The 24,990-nt window shown below is 34.8% G+C and overlaps 1 protein-coding gene across 6 annotated transcripts in view; it reads left to right on the top strand.

The window, feature by feature from the left end:
• Positions 1 to 703: 703 nt before the first annotated feature.
• The window catches only part of LOC143223138 (uncharacterized), a 143,328-nt gene continuing 119,041 nt past the window's right edge, over positions 704 to 24,990 (top strand). For 2 of the 6 annotated variants that reach the window (XR_013012678.1, XM_076450670.1), the window contains exon 1: positions 704 to 842. Coding sequence is in view for 2 of the 6 variants with exons in the window: in XM_076450670.1 (XP_076306785.1) it covers positions 829 to 842 (14 nt within the window). In the remaining 4 variants the exon portion in view is untranslated. Of the gene's footprint in view, positions 843 to 12,386; positions 12,517 to 24,990 lie in introns of those variants that run through there. The other 4 variants (XM_076450668.1, XM_076450675.1, XM_076450671.1 and 1 more) reach the window with 4 other exon arrangements.

The raw sequence follows: 24,990 nt of genomic DNA on the forward strand, positions 1-24,990 counted from the left end.
AAAACGCGCTTTCATACTTTCGCCGAATGGGTAAAGTAGTTCAATAACATATTGCTTAAGTTTCTGACTGTCTAATTCTGTTGACCTAAACAAATATCTAATTATGTTAGATTCAACGTATTGCAAATTATAATACATTATATAATGAAACGAAACTAATTTACTTTTCTAAGTTGGATTTTCGCTACTCGAGATAAATGCAGTTTTAATAATTACAAAAAATAATTATTGAGCAATATAATTTTTAACGAGCATTTTGTATTTATTGACTTATATTATTTTATAAAGAATATTGCTTCTATCATCGCGCGGCCTGGCATGGCTTATCGCGTAAGGCGTGCGACTCGTAATCCGAGGGTCGCGGGTTCGCGTCCGCGTCGCGCCAAACATGTTTGTCCTCCCAGCCGTGGGGGCGTTATAATGTTACGGTCAATCCCACTATTCGTTGGTAAAAGAGTAGCCCAAGAGTTGGTGGTGGGTGGTGATGACTAGCTGCCTTCCCTCTAGTCTTACACTACTAAATTAGGGACGGCTAGCACAGATAGCCCTCGAGTAGCTTTGTGCGAAATTCCAAAAAAAACAAACAAATTCTATCATCGCACGCTAAAATACTTTTACTTTTTTTGTTTGAAGAAACAATAATATATATAATATCCACTAGATGGCAGGAGCCAATAATTCAATGTTTTTTGACTTGAACTGTTAGTACAGAAGATGGCGTGTTGAGAGGGATGTAAGGTATAAGAGTGAGAGTGATATGGAAGCTTGACTTTTGTGAAGAATGCGGGTTTTCGAATTTTGATTTTATTGTGCCAATAGGAAACAAAAATGGCAGCTGAAAGGTAAGTAATTTTCAGCAGTTTGTGGATCAGTTGTTTACTCTTAGCTTATACAATTAAACCGTAAGTGCCACTAGTACTCTGGTGTTAGATTGAGTGGCTTCAGCCGTCCTGCTACTACAACAGATATCCACGGGAACGTAGCATCGAGAAGTTGCTTAGCTGTAGCGTTCCTTTGTTGGCATTGGTTAATGATTTATATATACATTTATTATATATTGAAATTATATAAAAATTTAATACAACACAGAGGTTAAACTTGGCTAATTTGAGTTAAGTTTTTGTCTGTTCCTTCGAATGAGATTCGAGTGACTTGCTTTGCAAGCTTTTCATAATTAACAAATGTATGCTAATCTAATGAATATTTTTAATTTTTACACGCTTTCATACAAAATGTTTGCTGGTAGTTTTGCCATCACCATTTTGTGTGTGATTTAATTTGTATATTTATGACACGTTTAAATTAAAACATTTGCCAGCTTTACGCAACAAATATGGGTTGATACACTTATTAAATGTTGAGACTAATTATATATGTATGTTTTGATTAATACAGCATCGGTTTTTACCGAGCTAAATTGGGCCAAGATTTTACGTTTATGCGTAATAAGTTTAGATTTTTAAAATTTCAAATTCAAAGTGTACTTTGTGAACTGTTCTTTATAACAAAGATTTATGCATTTACTTTTTTGCTCATCAAGAACAATGAATAACTGTCTCATTTTTTCATCACTTATGTTGTAACAGAGGCTTAAAACTTTTATTCAGTGTTTCTTGTTTTGTTGTTCAGAGCAAAACTACACAATGGGCTGTCAGTGCTCTGCTCATTGTGAGACGCGGGTATCGAAACCCAATTTTAAAATTTATGAGCCCTTATATTTACCGCAAAGCCATCTGGGCTTTATAGAGAATAATTTTATAAACCTTCAGTTCTAATTATAAAATGTTCAAGTTGGTTGACTCATTCCCTGATTATTTAAATTATTGACAGTTTAATCGTTACTCAGATGTGCGCATCGTCTTAGAATATTGGAAACAATGCCAACGAACCGGGTTTTATTCACCATGGGACGTTTATGTGTTGTTATTCTTCTTGTAGTGATATCTTTTTTTATTAAGATTTTTTTTCATTTGGGATGTGGTTTTTAACTATGATTTGTGGATAAAAGTAGTGGACATTCTTAAATTGTTTTATCCATAAATAAGAAATTCAGAACGAAATATATGTATTTTCTAACTTTTAAAAAGCTTGTAAAATATGTCTTATGAAAATAATAGTCTTAAGACTATCTAAATGCCAAGCAGCGGTGGAGGAAAGAGTTGCAAAGTGAGTCCGTAGGTACGATGACCACTTGATTTTTGCACCTAAGGATGTGATGAACATGTAATTATATAAATGTAATAGGACTGTATGTTTTTCTTTTGTATGCCCATGTAACATCTTCGCAGGGTATGGATGGATCTCTCCAAAATTGGTATGAAAGTTTATTAAGTCCCTGGAGAGGTACATACGATTTTGTCAGTTTTGCTGTTTTTATGGGCGTTTTTTTTTGTTGTTGTTCTGCGTTTCTTACCACTGTTTCACCCCTGTTGATGGATCTTTACCAAATTTGGCATGAAGGTTTGTTGAGTCAATGCTGAGATGCATGCAAACTCTCAGTTTCACATTTTTTATTTTACAGTTTTTATGGGCGTTTTTTTTACAATTACATATAAGGGAAGCAGTTTTTCATGATCTAAGATAACCTTTCACTAATCATGAATTTACGTAACTATCCGTCCAAAGGTTGAGTACTCCAGCTAATTTTAAAATATTCCATGTGTCTTAATAGTAGACTTTCATTCAAACGTTGCAGAAAATACTGGAGAAAAACATTTTGATAAGTTTTTAATCTTTATCCTTAACGGTTTTGAGGCCTTCCAGTGACACAGCAGAATGTCTACGGACTCACAACGCTAGAAATCGGGTTTCAATACAAGTAGTGGGCAGAGCACAGATCGTCCATTGTGTAGCTTGGTGCTTAATAACAAATAATAGCTGTTTTGAGACTATATGAGACATCAAATGTGAAAAGCAGGCAGTTGCGACGGTTGAATATTTAGTGTAAATTCTAATCAAATGCCTTTCTTCAAAGTCGACGTTTTTTTGTTTTTTTTCTGATACTGAGATGATCTAACGAGAAGCGAAGTAAATAACGGCAGTTTTCGTTATTCGTTACTGATCATGTTTGTTTTTCTAGGTTTATATTTGTGAAATTTCACACTGTTTTATTATTATGTAGCTTGTGTAATTTTTTAGCTTTAAGATATTGCTGGGAAACGCGGAATAAAATATTCTTTATTACTGAATTGGAAAATAATTTTTTTGTACACATTTTCTAAGTTTGACCATTTGTCAAAAATAATGTTCGACATAATTCTTTGCTTTTTCGTACAGTTCTAACCTTGTATGTGTATTTTATAACTCTGTATGACTTGAAATTCAAGTTGAATGTAGAAAGGACGTCAACATTTTTGGAATACAATGTTTGAAATATACTTCTAGAAACAATAAGAAAACACAGTGAACAGACAAAGGGTTAGCTAAAAAAATTAAGTGAGCAGAAAGTAAATGTTGCATAACCGGGTTAATAGTGTAAGAAATGTATTTCTAGGGGGCGTGTGCTCATAAAACTGTTTTAACTGACACTCTTCATCAAAACAAAGGAAGAAACTACATGAAAAACTTTAGCGACCATTGGTGTTAAAGTACTTGTATTTTTTACATTGCCTATTTAAATTTCCTAGGAATTTTGACAAGTAACAGTTTAAAGTAACCCTTTATTAACTTTGTGACAACCCCTAAATGGTGGTGGTGATGGGGAGGGAAATACGTCGTTAATTTACGTATGGGTTATTATTACTGACAGTTAACTTAGTTGAATGGGATTAGTCTTTTCTTGGATATTATCTCTTTAAATAAACAAATATTTTATATTTTGTTTTCTCGATGACTCAAGTAATAATTTCGGTTACTTGCCAGATGTATTCTTTAGCGATCACTGTTGCCATGACACTTTTATTGTACTTTGATATTCTGTGCACGACAGAGCTAATTGTGTAGCGGTTAACACCAAATTAAATAATGAGGTTTATAAAAAGAGACAAAAGAGTTATTTAAAAAACAATTTCCGCTTCGCGTTTTATAGTGGGGCTGTTATTGATTTCCAATTCATTAAAAATTACAGTAGTGATAATAGCCTAGGGTTATTTTTTAATATTTTTCAATAAGCTATTAACATTAAATTGACAGATCTGAATGATCCTTTAGTGTGGTAGATCATACAGGGTTTAGGGGTTGTTAGGTACTAAATTATTGATTGCTCTTCGAACATCCATGATGAAACTTTGTCCCGTAACTTCGTTGATAAAAAAAAAAAAAAAACAACAACAAACAAAAACTATGATTTGAGAACTTTCAGCCGATTTAAAAAAATAACGAAAGTAAGATATCTCAACTGCTTAACTCAAGGTTAAATCAATTAGTGCATACTATAATGAGTTATCTATATAAACAATACGAAGCTTGCATGTAGCTGTTGTTGGCGTTAGATACGGTAATTGCCGATCGTGGTTAAGTAATTAATTTATTACTATATTAACTAAAGTACCACAGGCACACTGCAAATAAAGAACTGCATTAAAAACATTAAATCTAAACATTTGTTAAATGACAATATAATTTGTCTACTGTGCTAGTGATTAGTGTTTTTCTAATGTAATAGGGAAGGAATGCCAACATCGGGAGGTATGTTTACCTTACTTATCCCCAAGTATCTTCGTTTTTATTTATTTATTTTCTTTTACTTTCGAGAGGAGTCACCTTCCCACAACTGTCTGCAGGCAGTGAAGGGTGATGTAGATGTGGGACATTGTGGGTTTGGGTACCCACATCTCGCTTTCCTAATTTCTATTTCTTTTGATGATTTGATTTCATTTTTTTTGTTATCTATTCATGTGAGACTAACGAACGGAGATTAAGACTGATAGATGGTGTATCTCGACCGCAATGTGGGTCCTACTTCCTCAGTTACCTCCAAAATCCAGGGCACGCTATATATCCCACATTATAGCCTGTACCCCGGGGATTCTTTTTATTTATGCAGCGCATTTAATTTTTGTTTGGGCTTGTCTTTGTTCATTATTATAAAAGCAAAGATTTGTTTTTCGTTGTTTTTTTTTTGGGGAGCAACAGAAAGTACTCGTAAAATATGAATCATTGTGTACGTACTACACAAAAGAAAAATATCTTAGGAAATCAATTATATAATAATAATAATTTAATATAAGCTCAATTTTACTGTGAACCATGAGTAACTAATGTAATAATTAGGAACTACAAGCTTCGTTTTCAGAGCGAACTGCGTGTTGACACTGATCTTATCAGTACTGTACTTTGTATCCTTCGATATTATAACTTTAAACTACCTTAAGTTTACACACACACACACACACACACACACACACACACACACACACACACTTGTATTCACTCTGACGTATATGTTTAAAAATTCAGTGCTGTGCAAAAGTGTAAGGACAAAGTAAAAATTTAGATTTCAGGCTACTTTCAAAGAACACTGTAAGGAGAATCACAGGTGAAACATCAAAATGCTATTAATATTTATACTTAGTACGAGAAAAACATAGTGAAAGTGCTTGAGTTTAACAAGCAGTTAATGTTTTGTGTGTCCCACTTGTGTTTTAATGACTGTAGACAGTTATTCAGACATTGTTGCAACACATTTAATCAAACTATCAAATTGTATCCGATTTACTCCCATACAGTTTACTTGGACATAACTTTTGACTTCTCAAGTTTTCGATCTATCAGATTTCAGATTTGCATAAATGGGATGAGGTCAGGATCTGTGGGGACCATTGAATCATTTGAATGACTACAGCAGTTTCTTTCTTGGCTAAGAATTTTTTGCATAGGTTGAATGAGTATTTGGGGGTCATTATCTTATTGGTAGTAGAATATTTTACCTATAATATACAAAGCACTGGATATACAATGATGGATCAATATATATCTTAGAACGGCTGGTATTGCTATTAACACTTTTACTAATAAAGCAGAGAACGACGTTTCAACTTTCCTTGATCATCTTCAGGTATGACTTAAGAAAGTCGAAACGTTGTTCTTTGCTTTATTAGTAAAAGTGTTGATACCCACACCGGCCGTTCTGAAATACATTTTTATTTCAATTGGGTTTTTCGTCATCAAGAACATATCAGTATCTGATGGTATTTGCGCTGGTCCATTATTTCATCTATTTTGCAAATATCTGCTGTCGCTTCAGCAGAAAAAAACATTGTTATGTTTCATGGCAGAAGCTATGCGTTAAAATAAATATCTTTCACATTTCTTCCACTGGACGTACAACCTACGCTTTGAACCAAATATTTCAAATTTGGACTCATCCGTCCATGAAGCCCGTTTCCAGTAATGAACAGTCCAGTTTTATACTGACGTTATTTAGAGATAGAAGCAAAGGTTTCTTAACTGCTACCCGACCAAATATTCTATTCTCATTCAGTCTTTTTTGATACTGTTGATCTGGATGTTTTTCTGTTATTAGGTCGTTCATCTCATGCTTGACATCAGTGGTAGTCTTCCTTATATCCTGAATGCTACATAAATGAAGATAAGTACTTAACATCAGTATAATTGAGATTGGGTGTTCTACTTTTTCTTTCCTATTTTCATATTTGCCTGTCTCGATCTCACGATCTAGGGTGTGCTTGACGGTATTTAGGGAGCATTTCAAGTCAGCAACAATTTGTTGGAGAGTCCAACCAGCGTGATGTGAAGCGTTTATGCGAACCCTGTGCCCTGTTGACAGCTCTCTACGCTTTTTTGACCGTCGCATGATAAGAAAAGTTAAAAACTGTTTCTTTTAAGGTTTATTTGTGGAATGCTAATAAATAGTTTTTTTTTCTAGCAGATATCGGAACTGTATGCTAGCTCCTTGCTAGCTACCTACTTTCTATATAGTTAAGACAATGCGTGGGGTACCATGACAGTTATTTGAGATCCTAAATTGAATCGGTATATTCATTCAACCAGAACCCTTATGGCATGTTCTTGGTACAAGTATATGGGAATTCTAAATAATAAGTTTTCTCACTCTGGTTCATTAGTTAACCAGGTTGTGTTTTTTGTTTAGTTTGGGACACGATGATGGATAAAACATAATATGCGGCCTGGCTAATTAATGAATAATTATCTATTGTAAAATTATTATCAGTGCTATAAGTGTATTTACCAGTTTTGTCGCCAAATTTTGATTTCATTCCTTTAAGTCGCACACTAAATCCTTTTTTTTTTTTTTTTGACGTACCTTTTTCTCATTAAGGTGTTTTTGATCAGATGTCATGACTTTTCGTCATTTCACACCAACAAACCACAGCAAGTAAGAAAGTGATACTCGATAGTAAACAACATTAGTTTTAGGATTGCAATTCTGTTATTCTGAATAGACTTTTACTTTACAGAACCAACCAGATTCTTTAAAATGTATAGTGTTAATAATTAAGTGAAGCCGTTGAATTTAGATTAACAGCTTCTTGTCACGCTCCCATGCAATCAGTATAGCTGTATCAAGCATCATTATTTATACTATTTGCTAAAGATAATATCATGTGATTCTAAGCCATGTTTAATTGGGATAATTTCATACAATTTAATACATTTGTACTGAAGAGTTGGCAGTGAATAATCATTAATATTCGTCCAACCGTATTATTCTTTTTAAAAACTTGAACAAAAAACTACTAACTTTATTTACTTGGACTAACCAATACTCATGTATCTGTATTATGTTCTTTCACAGACTCCTAACTGTAGGTTAAAAAGAACTAACTGTGTACCAAATTTGAAAAAAAGATCCGTTCCTTTAGTGCGAAGAAAAAAAGGAAGAAACTCAACCAAAATTGGAGATGTTATATGTCGGGCATTTTTTAATGAATTGCCTTGAAATTTGGTATGTGAAATAAGAGTTCAGTAGAGCAGACCCACAGACAATATTAGTTACTTTGGATGATCACAGTCCGAGATACAGAAGGTGGAATATCGATAAACTCTAACTCCTGTTATTAACGTATAGTGTGTCCAGTATCAGGATGTTATGGCTGCACGCTACACTGCCGTGTGTTTTTATTACAACTACGACGTAGTCGTTCTTTGTTTCAGGCTAAGATGTTATAAATTAAAATGCTTTCTGAATGGAAATGTGTATTGTCAGTTTTTGCTCTACTCTTCGAATACTTAATGTTTGAAGTTATCGAAAATTTGGAAGAAGAAACATCTCCAGTTCAAACTTATATGTATACTCATATACTTATTTGATTATTTTGTTTGTTTCGGATAATCGTTTAAAACTGTAGCTATCGTCGCTAGCCGTCCCTAATTTTAACCTGAGATATTAGAGAGAAAACAGCCAAAGAACTGCACCCATCGCAAACTCTTTGGTTCTATAATCGAAGAGTGAGATTTGACTGTCACTCTGATAAAAGCACTCAGAGCCATAAAGCTTGATATGACAGAAACGGCAGTCTTTAGTTCTAGCAGCGAAAAACCGCTGGCTTTCATTCCTCTAGTGACACAGTGCAGTAGTTGACAAGTTGCAAGTAGAAGCAGTATAGTAATTGACAATTTGCAAAACAGTCACAGTTTAAAACATGAATATGAGTCTCTCAGGTTTGTCTTGCATGTTTAAGTACTTTAGGCATAGCTCATAATTAATTATCGTTTTTAATTAGCACGAAGGTTCATGTAAGCAGATCACCTTGCAATTTTATTTCGCTGTTGATTTGCTCCCCGCTAGTACGGCGGTATGTCTCCGGATTACAACGCTAAAATCAGGGGTTCGATTCCCATCGGTGGGCTGAGTAGATAGCCCGATGTGGCTTTGCTATAAGAAAAACACAAACATACACGTTTTTGATTTATTTGAAATGCTCCCAGTGACACAGCGGTATGTTTGCGGACATACAACGCTAGAAATCAGGTTTCGATACCAATGGTAGGAAGAACCCAGATAGCCCACAATGTAGCTTTGTGCTTAACTTCAAAACAACAAGAGTTATACGAAGTAATCGCAGTCATAATTCGTATGTTATTTGAGAATTCAGTTAAAGAATAATTCGACACTCTTTTGTTAAAGCTTGAAAGAATAATCATCGGTTTTAGTGTAAAGCTATAATCTGGCTAATCTTGATTCCATCTTACTATATATATAACTGCATGATAAAGTTCTCTTACATTAAAACAGTATGGAAAAACCTTGAACTAATTATTTATCGTTTTTATTTGTGATACAAGAGGAATACTGTTAATTTTCACTTTATTTTAACATTTTAATAGGAGCTTCATTTCAAGAAATGCTTGAGGGAGCAAAGTGGCCCCCATTTTATTTAGGGTTCTAATGTAGGGCGTTATCTGCGTAAACATAGTAATCTGGCCGGATTAGAAATGTTTCACATTTATATTACAATTCAAAAGATGCAGAAGAGATTTGAACTTTAATATTTTTATTTAAATGTTAAAATAATGTTAATTTTATAAAATGTGTCTTCTGCTTATATCCATCCCCAAAAACGTGCCTCTGGCGTCAAATGTGTTTTTATACAGCAGAGGTCAATCAACTAATATGCAATCGACGAACTAGCACAAATCCTTGAATGATTTGTTAAAGTCCTTTCATTAAATTAGCTTGTACGTAGTTTATCTAAGAACATGTATACTCCTTGGATCTCTTTGAGCTTGAAGCGTTTTTACTTATGCGTATGGCAGTCAGAACTGGCTCGAATAAACATTACACCATTCACTCATCTTGTGCAACATTTGGTTTTCATTTTTCGCCTATCTATTGCTTCAACTATTATTAGTATTAGTTTATTAGAGTCAGAACATACAATCTTTCCACCGTCAGTTGTGCTCGTGTGCATTCTGTTGAGAAATAACAATACTGATAATAATATAAAGAGATGATCCAATATTTACAGAATGTGGAAAAATCCAGTGCTTAGGATCCCGAATGTCTTTGATCCAGCTCTGCTAGAAAAGTCTGTCTCCGAAACATGATGTTTTGGGAAATTTCTATACCCTGTCTTTAAGAAAACGGGAAAACGAGACTCGGATGTATTATATGTAAGCGTTATTTGTCATTCATCAGATAGTGCGTGTTGTATAGGCCACGTGGGGAAGTGCAGCTGGCATTTCGGGTAGCCGCCAGATGTCAAAAGATTTGATTATTGAGAGGGAGTTTCTTTTTGTACGCGTAGATATTCCACTGCACCTTGGCGTAAAGACGAACTGGTTTAATCATTGAAGTCACTTTTATGTACTTTCATTCTTTCTAGGAAAACGTCATATAGCTTAAACTTTGTTAAGTATATGCCTTTGTTTTTCAGGGATGTTGAAGAAACAAGGTTTAGTATCCAGTTGTTAAAAATGTATTTTGAAGGATAGGGTAAAATATACAAGGTTTCTCTCATGCAGTCACTATAATGTATTCTAAATAAAGGTGAATTTAAAGTGCTTGAAACCTTTATCAAATAATTCAAGTATGAACAATCTGTTTAAAATGTACTTATTTTCATAAATATAAAGTCGTTACATAATTATTAATATTTATGTCGTGTGTTCCCGACATTAAATTGTTAACTCTATGAGAGTCTTATTTGTATACGCGTTAATTTGAAACTTTACGTAATAAGTATAGTAGGAAGGTTTTATTATCATTTGTACATTATTTTGTGGCTTTCTTTTCTTATGTAGAAAATACAATTAAAAACCTTGTCTTGCCTGAGCCATATTTCGAACTGGTTGTTTGCTACTTTTCGTTTTTTGCACTCATTTTTGCCTCCCCTTCCAGTGGCATAGTGGTATGTCTGCGGGCATATTCTGCTGGAAACCGGATTTTTCGATACCCGTGGTGGGCAGAGCACAGATAGCCCATTGTGTAGCTTTGTATTTAATTAGAAACAAATTGAACCGTCATCGTGTGGTTTGTTTCTGGATAGATTTATAATTAGTAATTATTAGTAATTCGCCAAATTAGGCATGTTCTGACGTCTGTTACATATTACAAGCTATATAAGGGTGGCCAACCTTTTTTTCTCGTTGGTTGTTACTAGGATATGTCCGTAACATTTTTTCATACAGATGTATTCAATTTAGACTTCTAGTGTTAACGAACCTTGTTAGCAGATGTATTAAGATCCTCTTGTTAGCCAGGACTAAAAGTAAAGTAAATATTTTCTCTGAACGCATTGCTTCTCAGACTAACCATTTTTAATTTATCTTGATCAGTGATCATTTGTGGATCTATATTCCTGTTTGCATATTTAAATAACTGGGTGTTTTAAAAAATGTTATTTCCTCAAAGTGTTCAGTCATATATATGCTGTATGTGTATATAGAGTGTGAGAGTAAGGGAAAAGCGAGAGAGAATTCAATTCTCGTTTCGTGTTAAATAGCTGTTATGCTTCAAATAAAATAATAAAAACATTCTGCCCCGAGATACAAAATAACTGGCTTACTGGTCCACCAGTGGCTTTGAGTTTAATTCTAGTAAAATAAATAATAGTAGTAACTATAAAACATTTGGTGTTAAAGCAAATAAATAAATTAGTGTTAATGAGAATCGTGTATTTAATTCTGATTTGTAATAACTTAAATGATAAAAATTGCAATTTACCATCTTAGTCTAGTATACATCTAAAGCAGTCTCCCGCTAGTACAGCGGTAAGTCTAGGGATTTAGAAAGCTAAAACCATTGGTTCGATTCCCCTCGGTGGATTCAATAGATAGCCTGATGTTGCTTTGCTATAAGAAAACACACACATACATCTGAAGTTCTAAACAGTTATTTAAGAATTGGCGAAAGACTTCTTCGGTACTAGATACGGCAGGTTTAGTGTAGTTTGTATGTCACCATTGTTCTTTACTTTATCTGTTAAGTCTTATAATTACGTTTGTATCAAACGTCGCCCATGACTCCAAATAATTATATATATGAATGACATATTCATTCAGAATGTGCCAGTTTAAATATTTGTTTAGCTTACGAAGTATCAATGAACGTCATTAGAAAACTTAAAGCACAATTTCTATTTTATTCTGCATTGCATAGAAAAATACTGATAAGTTCAAGGCCAAGAATGAAGTAATTTTAAAATTCCACTAAAACATTGATAGGCTTAGTAATAAGGCCTATATAGAATGATATGACACGATGTGTTATATTTTTTGCATTATTAAGAAGGAATCGTGTGCTGAGCTAACGTACATAATATCGTTATATAATAATTAGTTATTTTTGTCAGGTAAAGAGGTCTACAGAATTTTGATGTAACTATCGATACAGAGATGTTTTGAGGTTTTTAAATAAATGGTTTATCTCCGTTGGGACGAGTGTTGCATGTTGGTTAGCCTATTGAAGGGTTCGGCCTTTTAGACATGATGATGATAAACATGTTTCGCACTTTAACTGTAGACGTGTTATGAAAGAGCTGAACAAAGTCCTTGTGATTGCGGGTGTTGTCGGATTGGAGTCAATACTTCAGAATTAAGGACATTTCTACCTGAAATCTACTGACCCAGTTGTTTATTCCATGTACACAGAAGGTATTATAAGAGTTCAAATTTTCAATTGTCTTAATTATCGTATAGAATTATTCTATTATCTGTTTAATTTATCCAAATTACAATTAAAGGGTACAGGATGGCCAGGTGGTTAGGACGCTCGACTCTCAATCTGAGGGTCGCGGGTTCGAATCCCTGTCACATCAAACATGCGCACCCTTTAAGCCGTAGGGGCGTTATAATGTGACCGTCAGTTCCACTATTTGATGGTAAAAGAGTAGCCCAAGAGCTGGCGGTTGGTGTTGATGAATAGTTACCTTCCCTCTGGTCTTACACTGTTACATTAGGGACGATTAGCGTAGAAGGTTTTGCATCGTCAAATTACATTGTAGAAAGAGAACTACCCTAGGACTCATGGTGTGTTGGAACCTAAAGTTATGTTTATATATATGTGCTCACTTTGTAGCTCAAGCATAAACTTTGACATAATTTGTAGTCTTTGGGCTTGTGTTGATCAGATTAAGTCATGACATTATTATGAAGTGAGGCAACCGACAGGTATGCCGTTAGAGGTGCCAAGGATTGTAATCTTCGTCTGATAAGTTTGTCTTTTTTTTAATCGGAAATTTAGTTCTATTATAGTTAACACAGGAATGTTACAATTAAGAAAGGAATCAATAAAATATTTCAGATTACAATCATATATATTTAACAGTTGAGTTTCTTTTTACGTCCGTAGTATTTGGTTATTTATGTAATAAAATTCTAGCACAATAAATTAGATGATACGATAATGAACGAAACAAGCCATAGTCAAGAACCATTGTTTGCATTTTGTTGGGAGTTACGGCACATATAAATGATTAGTATATTATGTATATATTGTGTGTTACACACCTTTCTGATATAATTGGACTGCATTTCATTATTTCAAACTAAAGTGCTTTTACTTTCTTAATATCTCGTGTTATCAATGCTGAATGCTTTATAAATATGCTACCGAAACTACTCGTATTTGGCTTCGCTCGGGTTATTAGGTTTATATTCTAGATGAATATGTCAATATGTATTTTCTGAACTTATTTTAGCATATATTAACCCTTAAACAACGGGAATGTTGTAGGTAGCAGTATCAATTGATGATAGCTACCGTTTAAGGGTTAACAGTAAAAAAATATTTAAACATTTTTTTCTTCTCAGAAACATATAAACACTTTTTCTATGTGGTTTTCACATAGCTTGCTTCATTAAAAAGATGCCCACACACGTGAATAAGTAATGGCCAGGTGCACACCCTCAAGGTCCACTTAGCATGGATGCAAAGTTTCATGTTTTTAGGTTCTTTTCTCGTGGAGTTATGGCTAACACACACACACACACACACACACTTCCTTTTATTATTATAGATATACTTTGTTTGTGTAAGTACATACCTCCGAATATGTCTAAATAGGTTATGAAACTTTCATATTTAATTTCATATCAATTGGCTTTTTTTATAGCAAAATCTACCTCGCATGCTTATTATTACATCGGGACATTGGTTTTCTAATTTCAAGCACTATATGAAACTGGAGAAGCATGGTATTTTTTGGAAACATCGAGATTTTGCTTTTCAGAATCATTGTGAAAATTGGTAGTTTGTGATCAATCTAAATGACCTCTTTCCGTGACACCAGATTTACAAACATTACACGTTAAGACGAAGGTAGCTTTACACAAAACCCAGTTAATATAATAGAGATGTTACGATATTTTTTTTACGTATATAAAAGTTTAGTACACTATATTAAAACGATTTTGGAGCTTCATCGTGTCTTTGTCGCCATATTTAGTAATGCTCTCTTTGTCGGTTGTGGATCTTAACAATAGCCCTGAAGCATAGTTCCCTTTACCAAAGGTTTTGTCGCAAAGCTGTAAAGTCAAAAGCTCATTACCTGTTACAAGATCACTCGGTGGGACATTCGTAAGTTTACAGATTTACAACGGTAAAATCCGGGGTTCTATTCCCTGCGTGGGATAATCCACATAGTCCAGTGTGGCTTCGTTCTAAAAAACAAACAAAAACCTGTTACAAAACACCTCTTCTTTTACTTATCACAGTTCGGATATACCTTCTTGTAGGTGTCCTTATGGATTGTTTGGGTTCCCATGTTGGTCCATATACCCTTGCCTTCTCATTCCATTAAGTACAGGGGTATTCCCATTACGGAAATTCTAAGTCCTTGATCTGAACACAACTTTACGAGCTAAGGGTATGTATATTTGGTATGGGAAAGGGCTGTTACATACTCTCCTGAGAATTGATCGATTTTGGTTGGCTACTCGCTACCAATTATGAACGGCAAATAATATCAAAATGTAGTTCTTATACATTCGTTCCACCGCGACTTTATGTCGACTGTGTTTATCACGTGACTTCTTAAGTTTCATGTTCGAAATAGTTTTGATGTAACTTATTCAATCTTTTGTATATGTGCAAGCTCACATTTTGAACATGTCGTAGTATAGCGTTCTATTATGGTAATTTTGAGTGGCTAGGAAGTGTTTCCCTAGCAGTATTTGTTGGTGCTTTAATCATTTGTTCTCAGAAAGAGATAAGAGCGAAAAGTTATTGTCTTGGATGCTACAATATAAAAACACAGATCATTTGATTTTGCAAATTAGAAGATAAGACTAGCTTGCGTGAGAGGAGTATTGTAGCGATATTTGTGGTCTGAGTTGGTATTCATTTCATTATCATTAATTAATATTAGGTTAAATTTATAAAGGGAGGAGAGTTAATCGTGGTAGTGCCATTTTGCGAGCGCTACAGTAAATATATGTCTTTATACCGCCTTTAAAAAGGAGTGTCATTGAGTATGGACTTACAATTGATTAATGAACTGTGTTGCAGGAATTGAGGAGTTAATATAGAATAGAGGTTCTTAACCTTGTTGGAGGTACTGAACCCCGGAAGTTTCGTACTGGCATTCACTGGACCCTTCGTAGTTGGAAAAATAAAATATGAATTTTTTCAAATTCAAAACATAAGTAGATATTTTATTAGTGCACAAAATGAACCATGCATCAGTTGCACAAAATATCACTGTGTTTAAAGAACAAAACCAACAAAACATGAATCTCGCACAAAAACAAAAACATAACTCAATGAATATTTACTGCAAATAAATGTGACTTTTGCTGTTGCCTTTCAGAAACAAGTTCAGAAATGCGTGGCTTCACCTTGGCAAGTGCCACTCTCATATCATTTTCGCAACATTTTCGTTTTTATGCCTACTATCCTCGAAAAGGATTGCTCGCAAAGATACGTTGTAACAAACGGTATGAGTATCTCAAGGGCTTTCTTAGCAATAAGAGGGTACGCTACGATTTGGTGACACCAAAACTTTGAGAGCGTTGTTGTTCTGAAAAGTTGCTGTTGAACCTGGCTTTGCTGAAATTCAATGATTTCGTCGAGGTATTCATCGTTTACGTCTGCTGTCGCAACACTAAACGTGAACGGCTGTCTCACCCATGCTGGATATGACTCTCTGGTGGGGAAGTATCCGTCGAGAGACTTTGGGATCTCATCTAAGTGCATGGCAATTGCTTGCTTCAGTTCCCCAGGTACAGAAATGTCTCCGAATTCAGACACATCTTCGATCTTACTTACACAGTCGTCCAGCAGGGGAATGTTTACAAAGTTATCATTCTCTGTTCGTCGTTTCCATAACGGTAACTTTTTTTGAAAAGTCTTCAGGTTTTCTTCCGCTTCGATGATGTTGACTCCACCGCCCTGCATCTGTTGATTGAGATGATTGAGAGCATTGAAGATATCGGCCATGTACACCAAAATGAGAATGAACTCAGATTTTTCGAACCAATCTGCATGACAATGTTGGTGCTCTCGCAAAAACAGGGCTAATTTCACACGCATGACAAAAACACGATTCAGCATCTTTCCCCGGGATAACCACTGAACGTTAGAATAGTACAGAAGCACCTCAAATTCAGAGTCCATTTCATTAGACAGCTCTTTGAAGATGTGGTGCTTCAGAGCACTATTTCGCACAAAAATCACATATTCCACTACAATTTTTAATACTTTTGCCAGTTTTGAAGGCAAGGTTTTTGTTGCCAATACATGCCTATGCAGAACACAGTGCGTTACAATGATGTGTGATGCATCGGCTTTCACCAGCGCACCAAAACCAGAGTTTCGTCCCAGCATGACTGGAGCTCCGTCCGAACAAACTGCAGAAACCATATCCCACGAAAGATCGTTGTCTCTGAAGAAGTCATCCACAAGTTTATTCACGTCGGCTGCCTTAGTTGTTGTTGTAAGAGGCTTACACAATAAAAAGTCTTCTTTTAACTCGTGGTTCTTCACATAGCGCACGAACAACAAGCTGGTTTAGATTGGAAACGTCGGTGGTCTCGTCGAGTTGAAGGCTGAATTTTGCTGGTCTTGAAATCAGATCTGCAACTACTTGAGCCAAGATGTCATCGCTCATGTCATCTATTCTGCTGCTGATGGTGTCATTTGAAAGAGGAATTTGGGATAACTTACTTTCAGCAGCTTTTCCCAGCATGATATTTGCCATTTTCAACGCAGCTGGTTTTACGAGTGCTTCACCAATGGTGTGTGGTTTGCTCTGCTTTGCAATCAAGTTCGCAACTTTGTACGATGCTGTGAGGATCGGTTTGTTGATGGGTACAAAGCCGAGAACAGGCAAAGTAGCCTTTTCATCGAACCTGACTCTCTTTACTTTAAATTCAGCAAGCGTTGTGTTCTTGTATTTCCCATCTCCATGCAGCTTTAGGGAGTGTTCTCTTAGTTTTGCCGGTGCTGGACTAGAATTGCTCAACTTGACATTGCAAATCATGCATTGAGGGCGCTGACTCCTGTCATGTTCCGTTATACACGTGAATCCATATTGTACGTATTCGTTCAACTATTTTCTGTTTTTGCTCGACATAGTTAGTATGAAGGGATTGAAAGATTAGGAAAAAATCTCAAATGACGCACGATTACTACAGCCACAAGCCGATTACTAAGCACACGAAGTTCCCTGCAGCACAGATATTAAGGCCAAGTGATGTGACGTGTCAGCCGCAGTAGCCAATGATGGTCAAGTAGAGCATGATGTTACGAATTATATGAGTGGGCCGAACGGAATGGACACACACAGTGTGTGTGTGTGTGTGTGTGTGTGTGTCTTGACCTCCGCCGAACCCCTGAGACTGACTCACCGAACCCCTGGGGTTCGATTGAACCCAGGTTAAGAATCACTGATATAGAGACACTCAGAAAGATATACAAAAAAAATGAAACCTGTAATTTCTATATTTTACTCCTTGCAGTTAGTGAGAGTTTTTAAGTCAAGTTGTTAGGCTATTTTTGTTTTATGTACTTACATTTTTATATTTCACTCTTCGTTGTCAGTGAGACATTCTTAAATGAATTTATTATGCCATTTTTTTGTTTTATACACTCGTGAGTTGTTTGAACCGCATGTGCACGGATTCTGTGTTCAAATAACATAGAGCACGAGCTCACTAGTTCGTGACGTGTAACACCTGGCCCTTGTTGATAGTTTCTCATTATCAGGCGTTTGTTTTATACACCGTACAAGCATTTAAATATAAATATGTATGTGCGCGCACGCACACACACACACACAGAAGCCGTTGGAACCGAGGATGCTATAGCACCCTCATTTTTATATATTTAAGTTACATAGCAACTGTAACTTATTTTCTGCATATTTATTAGCTAAGCACCCACATTTGGGAACTCCTCTCACTGATATATGTATATATTTTTTTATGGAGGTTGGTGATTTTCGTGCCCACATTAGTGATAGTCCCTTAGTAATAAATTCTTTTGGTACCTTTACAGTTGTATAAAATGCATGGTTTATGGTATCTACACCTGTTTGACGAATTATCAATCTTTTATTGCGGTGTTGACATAAATTAGTGGTGAGACATAATCTGTTTGATGTGACTCTCTATGCATTGGCAAACACAGGTGAGTATTGCTCATGCACTAAGAAAGTTTAATTTACTATATGTATAGGCTACAAGTAGTAACAAATTGTATATTACTTTTTAGCTAGCGGAGACCTGCAAAATTCTTCCATTCAAATTATTATTTCTAACGGCACTTCTTTAAATTCAGGATTTCTATAATAACACAAAAAATTGTAATTGCACGAAATCTGTAAGTCCAGTTGTCTTTGGCCAGATATTTCGTTAAGCCTTCATTAAGTGCAGCCCATATTCGATAAAAAGAGGTAAACTGAGGCTGTGACTTACGTGATTTTTTTATTTATTTTAGTTAGGGGTAAATGTTATTGTATTTATCCTATCAGTAAATACACTTATAACGTTATTCTACGATCTAACACTAGATCGTTTTCAGAACTTTTATAAGAATTATTTTGCGTTTCTATATACAACATGTATCATAGTCACTTTAAAATATGTAGTAACATTACGAGAAAAAAAAAACAACAGAACTTCGTAAGGGAAATGTTCCATAATTTATTTTTTCATACACCTTCAGAATGTATAGTGAAAAAGTGTTAAACACGTCTGTTGTAAAGGCCAGTTTCTGTTTAGTATTCCATTATAAACGTGTTCCACACAAGGTCTCAAAATAACTAGAACAACTTGAGAGTACTTGCTGATTAGTGAGTGTGTTTAAACCAGTTATATAATCAAGAGTATCTGTCCTGCCTCATATTGGGGTAACGCCCGTGTTATCGAGGCAAAGCCAAAGCACGTCGTAACCAAACAACGTCCTTTCAACTTTTAATATTTTATCATAGCAACTTAGAAACTAGGACTTATGAGGCTATTAAACGTGTTTTGTACATGTTTATCTTTAAATTGATATAATTACTCGTTCGTTCTAGTTTTAAATAATAATTTTTAAGGTCAACTCGTTGAAAAATTCCCGTTATCTCTGAATATTTGTTTACTAAATTTTGTTCTTTCTCTATCGTTGGAATTACCAACGGTTATTTTGATTGCAGTTTCGGGTTACAATTGTTGGAGTTATTCATAGTTGATAAAAAAAAAAAAAACCCAACTTGGACTGTGTTGTCCTTTTAACCCTCTTCTTTTCATGTTAATTAGTGTTCTAACTTCTCCCACACCTCATAAAATGGTGCTAATACAGTTTTAATTTCAATCATATTTTTTCTTGAAAATGTTTTATTTGTAATCTGTACTTTTATAAAAGTAATTTTTATTTTGCGTTGGCTAACGTACCTAGACCAAAATTTTTTATACGTACTACATATTTATCAAATGACATTAAAACTCAAATAGTAATAAAAAAAAAAAAAGGATTATCACAGAGATGTCCAGTCAATGGCCCTTCTTCCTTCATGTCCGCAACTGTCACATTCACTTAACTCCCCTCAACTATAGAAGTAATTGCTAGACAACCTTATACATAAATATTTAGTTTTGGGGTTATTACAATGATACTGTTATTTGACAGTTAATCAAAAGAGTAATTTAGTGACCTTGTTTTCTGAGGCTGACAGCCCAGTTCCTCTCTTTACCCACTGAAGGACATCAGACTAGTAGTGCGGGTGAAAACTAACTGCAGGATAATGCAAGAAAAAAAGATTTTCTTTAATTATACCTGAAGATGTTGAAAATGACTGGCTTTAGACTAACTAAGAGTGTTATTCCCTCCAACCAAGTGGTTGCGTTTAAAGGAGTCGGTGCACGATTTATTTTCGAATCGGTTTATAAGTCATTATGTATTTGTTTTACATATAAGTAGAATAGTGTTTAAACTTGTATTGTTTATCTATGGCAAAGCTACTAAGATTATTTTGCCCGCCTTAGACAAGTCCGATTTTCAGAAAAGCTTAACTATCGTAGACATTTTTTAATAAAAGTTAAAATATAGCTTCTCTTGGGGACTTGAATGTTCGATCCATTTCTGATGTATACTGAACTGTATCTATCAGGATTAACGTTTGAAAAAGCAGAAATCAAAATAGCCGCCATAAAACGGGACAAGAGCCAATTTTGTACACTTTTGCTACAGTAAAACTTTTCAACCATTATTTTCCTCATAATTTTGAGATCTACTTTATAGTATCTTTGAAGATTAATCCTCAATAAAGGTGTAGTTGTAAGGTGGTTCTGCTATTGGTCAGGGCTTTATACTGAAGTTAAGTGTATGTAATATAATATATAGTCTTGAAATTTATTTGCGTAAGTGATTTTTTCTTTATAGAAGAACTTTAGTCATGTAAAAGAAAGGATGCCAAGAACAAATGACATAGATCCATGTTCGAACACTTATTTTAAATAATAGATGTCTTCGAATAATAAGAATATTTGCAAAGTGGTATGCCTGCGGACTTACAATGCTAGAAATCAGATTTTAATACCCTTGGTGAGCATAGTACAGGGAGCCCATCATGTAGGTTTGTGCTTAACTTCAAACAAACAATATTTTTGTGGCACTGTAGGTCATTCGGATTGAAAATATAAAAACAGTAGATGAAATAGTATAACTACATTTTGTTGAGGTATGGTAAAATAGCTCTCAACAAATTACATAGCATTATCGAATTGAAACAGTGGTTCTGCACCTCCTTTTTGGTGGACATTTTGTGTGGATGCATTTTTGATGGCCGAAACTTTGCCATAAAATTTAAAAGAAAAAAATCGATACAGTCACCAACTTCATGAGAAGAACAGTCTTTGAAAAGTTTACCATAACAGTAACATACAAAATCAGATTTCATTTATTTTTTTTTGGAAAACATTTATTGTTTAACTTTAAGTTTGAGAGATAAAGCTTGGCAGAAATGGATTCAACACCTTAAAGTTTTAGAAGTATCTAGCAACTTTCAATAAAAAAATGCCTGAAATTTCTTACAAAGTCATTTTTAAATTAGTCTACGTCCCTAATTTTGAACTACTGATTAATGGGAAAATGCCCCCAGTGGCACAGCGGTATGTCTGCGGATTTACAACGCTAGAAACCGGGTTTTGATACTCGTGGTGTGCAGAGCACGGATAGCCCATTGCGTAGCTTTATGCTTAATTACAAACAAACGATAAAGGGAAAACAAGCAGTAAGCTGCACCTCTCACTCAACCATCTACACTAAGTGATCGATTATCACTCTTATAACGCATCCATAGCAGGAAATAATAATAATAAAATGGAGGTGTTGCACAGATTCGAATTCGACTCATCAGTTCCGAAATCTAAATCTCTATTAAAGGGACAGCCAATGCGCTCTAGTATGTTGACAAGATAATATTATGGAAAAAATAAATAAATTTATTGTTAGTGGCCCGGCATGGCCAAGCGTGTTAAGGCGTGCGGCTCGTAATCTGAGGGTCGCGGGTTCGCATCCTGGTCGCGCCAAACATGTTCGTCCTTTCAGTCGTGGGGGCGTTATAAAGTGACGGTCAATCCCACTATTCGTTGGTAAAAGAGTAGCCCAAGAGTTGGCGATGGGTGGTGATGACTAGCTGCCTTCCTTCTAGTCTTACACTGCTAAATTAGGGACGGCTAGCACAGATAGGCCTCGAGTAGCTTTGTGCGAAATTCCAAAACAAACAAACAATTTATTGCTAGTAGTTATGGTTATGACATTCGTAATGTTTTTCAGACCGGTAATTTTCATGAATCTGTCACACTACATGTCTACAGAAACGTGTGTTTGAGCTAGATGTTGGAACTGTACTAACCACTAACCCTCTTTCTCATTTTCCCATAACATTTGTTCCAGTCATTTGTAAAATAGGCCGTCGGGTTGAAAATTCTTGTAAGTAGTTTTTACTTTCTGTCGGATCCCTCTGAACCTAAGTTCCGGAAACTGTATGAATGTGTTTTCAGTTTAAAGGTGGAAACACAATAATTAATTTTAAGACACTTTCGATTACACTACCAGCGAATGATATTTGACTGATGTAATAAATTAAGTTTCTTATAGGCCGCTTCAATAACGTTTAAACTGTTATTTTCTAACCTCCCCTCCAATACCTCATGTTATCAGTAGTAGGGATCTAGCACATTCTCTCCTAGGAACTAAGCACTACTTCTGTGTGTTTTGATGTTTTTAGCCATAACTCAAATTAGAAGTTTTAAACCTAAACAAGTGTGTGTGTATATGATACTATATAATACATCTGGTGTATTATACATAAACAGTTTGATCAATATCATACAGTGGTTGTACTCATATATCCAGTGTGCACTTTTTTCTTGTTTGTTGCGATATTATAACTGCTTTGAAAACATGGCATAAGTTTTGTAGAGAATATTGAGTCTTGTTTAACACAGTTTTAACGATTTTCATCATCAGTCTACCAGGTGTACATGCTATGGGCACGAGAGTGGCTCTTGCGGGTGACACACCGCTAACGGACTGTGATGTATTACTGAGATCTCCCAGACTGCTGTTGCTAAACATCAAACACCATGAAGAACGTTCTTGAAGACTGACTTGTAATTAGAGTTCTAAATAAGATAACTGGAGTAGGGTTTACATTTAAAGAGTAGAGATAAACGTCTTTCATTTTTCTGAAGTTTGAGTAAACGACAAAAAGACTGACTTATTTAAACGAATACCCTCCTAAAAAAAAAAAAACAAACAAACAACACAACTAAAAGCGAGGAAGCAGTGGTTTCTAAGATCTGATAAATGTCTTGTTTCCCGCTTTTTATTCGGATTTATATCTCGACATTTGGTTAAGCCTTCGAAAAACAATTTGAAGAACCAAAGCGCGTTCAATTAAATCATCACTCTGTTGTGATAATAGCTGTTTTCTGGTAGCTCAACGGTAAGTTTAAAAACCAACACATTAACATTTGAAGTTCCATTCCTTATAATGGGCACAGTGCAGATAAGTCGTTGTATATCTTTAAAGGCACAGCACATATACCTGTGATAACATTACATTAATAAACGGTTTTTACACTTTTGTTAGTTTTAGCACAAAGGTCCATATTGGGTTTTCTGGGCTTTGTCCATCACAGAAAATTGAATCCCAAGTTATAGTGTTGTAAGTCAGTAAACTTACCGCTGATCCACCGTGGTACAAACTATGATATGAATAACAAAATAACATAAAAAACACCACGTGTGTATTACGAAAGAGTAATTATTATTTATTTTGTGTAAAACGATTGCGTTGGTGAAACAAAACAGCTCTGTAGAAAAAAAAAAACTGTCATGAAAATCACCAGTAATATGCATATTTCAGCTAAATATTTTTATAAGGATCTCAAGCCTCGCAGATTTGTGCGAATAGCACGTCAGAACTCTGTGTTTACTCAGGGACGCTTATTGTGTATGTGAGTGAGGGAAAATAGTTTAGACAATTATTTTTTTCTACCCTCCTTTTACCCCACACCAAGAAGATTAGGAGAAACCGACAATAAAGTACCAGTTGGAATTTTTTTTGTGGTGTTTGCTATAAAGCTATGTTACAAATTAATGCCAAATTACATATTATCGCATTTTTATTTTAGAAACGTTCAAGAGATTAGGCCTCTGGATCTTTGTACATTCTCACCTTCAAAGAAAAAAAAAAATTCAAATGGTGTTGCTCTTTTTGTTTAGCTTAAAACAATGCGCAGGGAGGCTTATCGTTAGGTCTAAAACTAATAAGCTATCCTGAACCTAAAGCAACATAAAGTCTATCTGAATACATATTTATATGCAGCCCTGGTATTGAACAAAAGGATTCAAGGGTAGTGACATGTGTAGGGATTAGGTCTGAATTGTTATTTTTATACGTTTTCTAAGTTTGAAGCCTGTAAAACAAGCAAACCTTATTGTTTTATATCATTTTATGTTTTTTTTGTGATAAACGTATCATGCAACATACTGTTTTCCAAATTCACACACACACACACACACGTGAATTTTTCTGAAATACTGTGTGTGTGTGTGTGTTTTCTTATAGCAAAGCCACATCGGGCTATCTGCTGAGTCCACCTAGAGGAATCGAACCCCTGATTTCTGTTGAAATACTATTAACATTCAAACAAAATAATTTGTTACGCTGGTAGGTATAGTTTATATAGTTTAATACACAAAATAGATAACAAGCGTAATAGAATTACTATAAATGAAGTTTTTCACATGTTCATAATGTGGCACGTACAGCGGTAAATTTTATACAGCAGACTTCGTGTTGAACTTGAATTTGGCCCCTGCTATTTGTTTAAACGTCTCGAATAAGTGTGTAGTAAAATAAAAAAACACGTTAAGACTATAATATATATATATGTATATTAAAGTATATAGTTATTTCATAATTTTTTCCTCACCCTTCAAATACGATATTTGTAACACTTCAGAAAAAAATGTACTTGTTTTTCTTTTTTATTCGCGATCCATATGTGCTTGTGCTGTCTTTTAACGTAAGATTTATGTCCAGTGGTAAACAAAAGTAAAAATATCAAGCATTTTTAAAAAAATAAATGACAAGCAGAAAAAGATGAGAGAAAAACGTTGATGTAACTGAAACC

This window comes from Tachypleus tridentatus, chromosome 8 (genome assembly GCF_004210375.1).
Source record: "Tachypleus tridentatus isolate NWPU-2018 chromosome 8, ASM421037v1, whole genome shotgun sequence".
Taxonomy (NCBI): domain Eukaryota; kingdom Metazoa; phylum Arthropoda; class Merostomata; order Xiphosura; family Limulidae; genus Tachypleus; species Tachypleus tridentatus.